At 47.1% G+C, this 6017-nt stretch overlaps 2 protein-coding genes across 11 annotated transcripts; both read left to right on the top strand.

The window, feature by feature from the left end:
- Window positions 1-6: 6 nt before the first annotated feature.
- Window positions 7-4276, top strand: LOC106816213 (stress protein DDR48-like). Of its 10 annotated transcripts, none has more exons than XM_014820780.1 (6): window positions 7-448; window positions 593-1013; window positions 1045-1104; window positions 1460-1648; window positions 1684-2024; window positions 2181-4276. In XM_014820780.1, exons 2-6 carry the CDS (start codon window positions 956-958, stop codon window positions 2784-2786), a joined length of 1254 nt encoding a protein of 417 aa, XP_014676266.1. In that variant the 5' UTR covers window positions 7-448; window positions 593-955; the 3' UTR covers window positions 2787-4276. The 10 variants fall into 10 exon arrangements, with proteins under 10 accessions (XP_014676266.1, XP_014676271.1, XP_014676267.1 ...); XM_014820785.1 differs by lacking the exon at window positions 7-448 and having other exon boundaries at window positions 504-1013; window positions 1460-1555; window positions 1616-1648; XM_014820781.1 differs by lacking the exon at window positions 7-448 and having other exon boundaries at window positions 504-1013; window positions 1045-1074.
- On the top strand, window positions 276-740 carry LOC106816211 (stress protein DDR48-like). The gene has a single exon (XM_014820776.1). It carries the CDS (start codon window positions 276-278, stop codon window positions 738-740), a length of 465 nt encoding a protein of 154 aa, XP_014676262.1.
- Window positions 4277-6017: the final 1741 nt, after the last annotated feature.

Here is a 6017-nt window from a genome sequence, read left to right as displayed (position 1 = left end):
GTGGCTACGGGTCAAGTAACGGAAATAGTGGCTACGGGTCAAGCAACGGAAATAGTGGCTACGGGTCAAGCAACGGAAATAGTGGCTATGGTTCTAGTAACGGAGGCAGTGGCTACGGGTCAAGCAACGGAAAGAGTGGCCACGGGTCAGGTAACGAAATAGTGGCTACGGGTCAAGTAACGGAAATAGTGGCTACGGGTCAAGCAACGGAAATAGTGGCTACGGGTCAAGCAACGGAAATAGTGGCTATGGTTCTAGTAACGGAAATAGTGGCTATGGGTCAAGTAAAAGGAAACAGTGGCTATGGATCAAATAACGGAAATAGTGGCTACGGGTCAAGCAACGGAAATAGTGGCTATGGTTCTAGTAACGGAGGCAGTGGCTACGGGTCAAGCAACGGAAATAGTGGCTATGGTTCTAGTAACGGAAATAGTGGCTACGGGTCAATGTACGAAATAGGTGGCTATGGGTCAACAGTAGGCAAACGGAATATGAGTTGGACATGGTCAAATAACGGAAATAGTGGCTATGGGTCAAAGCAACGAAATAGTGGCTACGGGTCAAGTAATGGAAACAGTGGCCATGGGTCAAGTAACGGAAATAGTGGCTATGGGTCAAGTAATGGAAACAGTGGCCATGGGTCGAGTAACGGGAATAGTGGCTATGGGTCAAATAACGGACAAAATAGTTTAGGAAGCTTTGGGATCAGGAGTTTCGGCAGCAGTGGCTTTGGAACATAGGTGGTTGGGAGGTTCGGGAGGCGGGTTTGGAGGCATAGGTGGATTTTCTAGCTTAGGAGGAGGATCTAGCTTGGGAGGTGGATCTAGCTTTGGAGGTGGATCTATCTTGGGAGGTGGATCTAGCTTTGGAGGTGGATCTAGCTTGGGAGGTGGATCTAGCTTTGGAGGGTGGCATCGCTCAAGCGGTTTTGGTAGCGGTGGAAGTAGCTTTGGGAATGGATTTGGAAAGGGAAGCAGCCTGGATTTCGGCTCTTTTCGATAAGAACGGAGGAGGTGGTTACGGATCCTCCAAATAACAACGGAGGTGGTTACGGATCCTCCAATAACAATGGAGGTGGTTACGGATCCTCCAATAACAACGGAGGTGGTCTACGGATCTCCAATAACAATGGAGTGGTCACGATCTCCAATAAACAACGGAGTGGTTTACGGATCATTCCAATAACATGGAGGTGGTTTACGGATCCTCCAATAAACAATGGAGGTGGTTACGATCCTCCACACACATAACAAGGGAGGTGGTTACGGATCCTCCACCAATAACAATGGAGGTGGTTACGGATCCTCCACCAATAACAAGGGAGGTGTTATCGGATCCTACACACCAATAACAACTGGAGGTGGTTACGGACTCCTCCAATGAACAATGGAAGATGGTTACTGGATCCTCAATAACAATGGTGAGGTGGTTACTGGATCCTCCACCAATAACAATGGAGGTGGTTACGGATCCTCCAATAACAATGGAGGTGGTTACGGATCCTCCACCAATAACAAGGGAGGTGGTTACGGATCCTCCACCAATAACAACGGAGGTGGTTACGGATCCTCCAATAACAATGGAGGTGGTTACGGATCCTCCAATAACAATGGAGGTGGTTACGGATCCTCCACCAATAACAAGGGAGGTGGTTTACGGTCCTCCACCCAATTAACAAGGGAGGTGGATACGGATCCTCCACCAATAACAATGGAGGTGGTTACGGATCCTCCACCAATAACAAGGGAGGTGGTTCTGGATCCTCCACCAATAACAAGGGAGGTGGATACGGATCCTCTAAAAACAATGGCGGCTACGGCACGATGAGTACGACGGGTTCGTCCTCGCTGCATTCCGGCTACGACAGCAACAATGGCTACAGCAGCAACAACGGACGCCACCGCGGCTACCTGGAACTACGGCACATGCGCGACGGCGGCTACGGCAATGACGACAATGACGACGACGGCGATGACGACGGCTACGATGACCACGACGGCGACGGTGACGACGACGGCGACGACGGCTACGGTGACCACGATGGCGACAGTGACGACTACGACGGTGACGACAACGGTGACGACGACTACGACGACGGCTACGGTGACGACAACGGTGACGACGACTACGACGGTGACGACGACTACGACGGTGACGACGGTGACGACGACTACGACGGTGACGACGACGACGACGGTGACGACGACGACGACAAGGTGCTGTACCGCATCGGCAAGCTAGCCGGCAACCGCCTGAGCAAGTCCATCGACCAGCTGGCAGCGAAGGAGGACCGCCGCCGCTACTACAACCAGCACCGCGTTCCCGTCATCATCGAGCAACGACCGAGGCACCTCAACAAACGTACGCTGTTAGGCAGATTCCGGAAGTATCTGACGCCGCACCGAAGACGCGAGCCCTACGGCTACAACAGACGTCACCACGGCTACAACAGACGTCACTATGGAGGAGGCGGCGGGTACGAACCGCACGGCGACTACGGACCGTACAGCGGATACAACACGTACGGCCGCGACGAACCACATAGCGGTTACGACACGCCACTCGTCGTTGACATATCCGGTGGCGGTTACGGCGACGACGGCAGATCTTCCCGTTACGGCGACTACGGCAGCTCTTCCCGTTACGGCGACGACGGCAGCTCTTCCGGTTACGGCGACGACGGCAGCTCTTCCGGTTACGGCGCCGACGGCAAATCTTCCGGTTACGGCGACGACGGCAAATCCTCCGGTTACGGCGACGACGGCGACGCTGATGATGCTTACTAAGCAGTGACGCAGGCGGCGCCCTGACGCGGCATTCCTTCTCCGTATCTGACGAATCATCGGAAATCCGGGGAGGGCGGCCATTTTTTTAGCGAGACTAGCTGAGAGCTAGCGAGGGCACACAGAGTCAGTAACACCTCCCCGAAGAAGAAGAAGGCGGAGAAGGCGGTGGAGGAAAGGGAGGAGAGGGAGGAGGAGGCGTCCCTGGTGGCGGAGGAAGACTAGGCTAGGCTCTCGTTACAAGAACAGCACAGAGAAACACAGTTAACATGGAAATGGATGCGCATTGTTGAGAGGAGTGACTGGAGTCCGAACAACGCGCTACATTGTACAGTCATCGTGACCGCACACCCGGGGCCTGCGAACCACATTTCGCTTAGTTATACTTGTGGGTAGTCATATCATATCATGATCATATTGTTCCACGAATGGATACGTAGTATTACGTACATACTCAGACCATTCTGCAGCACGTTTCGTGCCTATTATTATCAACATCTAGTAGCACGTTTTTTTTGCTAATCACCACTAACATTTCGAAGCACGTCCTATGTTTGTCAGCAGCACTAAGCAACACGTTTTGTCCGTTTCATCACCAGCTTTTCTAAAAATTCATCTAGGCTTGTCAGCAGCATCTTGTCGTACGTTATGTGCTTATTGTTACCAGTATCTAGCAGCACGTATTGTGCTTATTTTCACCAGAATCTATAACAGCTCGTTTTGTGTTCATCACTGCAACACATTTCATGTTTATTAGCTACTTCATTACATTTTATGCTTATAAAATCGCCAGCATCCATTATCATGTCTTGTAGCTATTGACGAATATAGCCACAATCTGGGTATGTATATATATGTCTATATAACATATATATATATATACACACACTGTTCACACACACATATATATATATATATATTATATATTATGTGTGTGGTGACATGTTTTGCATGTAAATTAATCGTATCGTGTAGAACAATGCGTAACTAACAGTAACAGGTAGTATTTATATAGTATATGTATTTTAATATTTTCGTGATACGTTGTTGTTACGGTTTCTCGGTACCCTCGGAACCTACCCTCAAGTTGTGGCTATAGATATTTTCAGAGTTTAATAAACCCAAATCAATTTGTCTTTTATTAACTCCTGATATTTTGTATAGGCCTAAGACCAGCGCGTGAGTAAAGATAACTCCGATATTAGACATAGCAGGCTGAATCAGTAAACGACAGCAACAACTATATATATACGCTATTGTTTATTAAACCAGGCGGCACCTATGACGGATGAACACGCGCCATTGCAACGGAATTTAATATGGAATCGGATAGCGTCATATTAAAAAAAACCGTTAGATGGATCCACCGACTCGCTGTTATCTTAATCTGTAGCGGATCGCGCTAGTTCTTCCACGCGTATATTGTTAAACCGATAATAAATGACTGTAAACTGCGCAAAAAGCGTTTTCATACAACGTATTGTACACACGAATAACAGTTTTTAGGTTTTATTTCCAAAAAAAAGAATAATATGATTTCATTATTTATCGATATTTCGTGACGCGACAATTGCATACGCGACGTAAACATCACGCGATCGAGACGTGAGTTAATCGATGCGTCACCAATATAATCATCAATACACGCGCAACCACAATAATTATTGACTTCCATCAGTGCGGTACGGTTACCAGTGTGCCTGCTAGACACACGAACGTAACCATAGCAACAGAGATGCCAACACATATTTGAAGCAATCTGTAGTTTCTGGCCATCAAATTAGGTAGTTCGAGGGTCATGTAGTGACCCGAGTTTGCTATGGGGGGTCCGGCATTGCCCCCGGAAAAAATTTTGATTCTGAGATGCAATTTCCTGCATTCTGAGGGTCAATAATGACAATAAATTGACAAAAAAAATTCGTAGTTTGATACAAACTGGTCGTAGTGGTGCAAAAAGAATAGAAATTTGTATAAAATACGGATAAATCGTAGTGGTTGGCATCTCTGCAGCAACAACGCCAACCACACTAGCTAGGTGTACCTATACATTTCTATGGACGTAAGGCTATGCACGGGTTTACATGGGTCCGTAGGTTCGATGAGATGGTATAGACAAAGCATGCCCAGACGCTTGAAGACGAACCTAGAATTTGACTTATTTCATGTATCGCCACACGCACGCACGCACGCACGCACGCACACTCACACATACAAGTATACTCGCTTAGGTATATATACGAGCATCATATATAGAACATGGCTACAAACTAACTATAAACGTGAATGATAACGATTAATAATATGACACAGTGAATGATAGCAAGTGTTAAATCGATACGAAAACGAGCGCCTAACACGCACAGGGGAGGGGGGGGGCGTAATTTTAGACGTCCCTATTACGGAACTCATCACGTCTCTTCCCTAATACACTCACACACGCACGCACCTATACCACCTCAACTACGCAAAAATTACAACTCGATCCTAAACGAACACGAACTAAATACTATAACTATAATATACAATAACTAAATACTCGATCTTATTCTATAGGTAAACGTCTCACTATCTGAATAGGTTAATAGAACCACACTGATGGCGGCAATTAAACGAAACCCAAACTCGTGTGAAAACGATCATTTTTGCAAAGTAACAGACCACTATCATTCTCCAATAAAACTCTAGGAATGTCCGGCGAAATTTAATTTCCACCTTATTATCGCCATAAAAAAACAAAAATAACAGCGCTCATGTGGATCCAGATTTATCCAGTCGTGTTTTCGAGATCCTAAAGGGACCCTCCAACGACTGAGCCATGGTCGTTTGGTGTGTCGCTAGTACTTGAGTTAAATATCGATTTTATAATCAAATATCGATCGTCGATTAATAATTCAGGATACCTGTGACCTATTGAATTACTTCGCGATTTGAGTGAGTCTTTTTCGTGTTCTCGACAATGGGAGATGTATCACAGCATCGCCACGCGCGAGAATCCCTCACAGTAACACAGCACGCAACCCCTCAAATTTCAATCGATTGATCAACTAGGTTGAAGCCAAAGCGCCACATGTCGCGGGTCAAATTGTCGGTATGGGGCGGCTATATACAAACGTCGATCAAAAAACCAGAGAGACATGATACAAGATTGCGTGGCACAGCTTTGCTGTTGATCCTAAGCACTGCGCGCGGATGAGACGCGCAGTTCCACGGGATCTGCGCACGAAACCGCGGGGA

The sequence above is a fragment of the Priapulus caudatus genome, unplaced genomic scaffold (assembly GCF_000485595.1).
Source record: "Priapulus caudatus unplaced genomic scaffold, Priapulus_caudatus-5.0.1 Scaffold1315, whole genome shotgun sequence".
Classification (NCBI taxonomy): Eukaryota; Metazoa; Priapulida; class Priapulimorpha; order Priapulimorphida; family Priapulidae; genus Priapulus; species Priapulus caudatus.
This window is presented reverse-complemented; position numbering and strand designations above follow the sequence as displayed.

Excerpts from the sequence above, each read along its gene's own strand:
- LOC106816211 (XM_014820776.1), top strand. The coding sequence starts at position 276 with ATGGGTCAAGTAAAAGGAAACAGTGGCTATGGATCAAATAACGGAAAT.
- LOC106816213 (XM_014820780.1), top strand. The coding sequence starts at position 956 with ATGGATTTGGAAAGGGAAGCAGCCTGGATTTCGGCTCTTTTCGATAAG. Across the intron at positions 1,649-1,683 it reads CTCCACCAATAACAAGGGAG|GTGGATACGGATCCTCCACC; the intron begins GTGGTTTACGGT and ends TTAACAAGGGAG. Across the intron at positions 2,025-2,180 it reads GTGACGACGACGGCGACGAC|GACGACGACGACGACGGTGA; the intron begins GGCTACGGTGAC and ends GACTACGACGGT.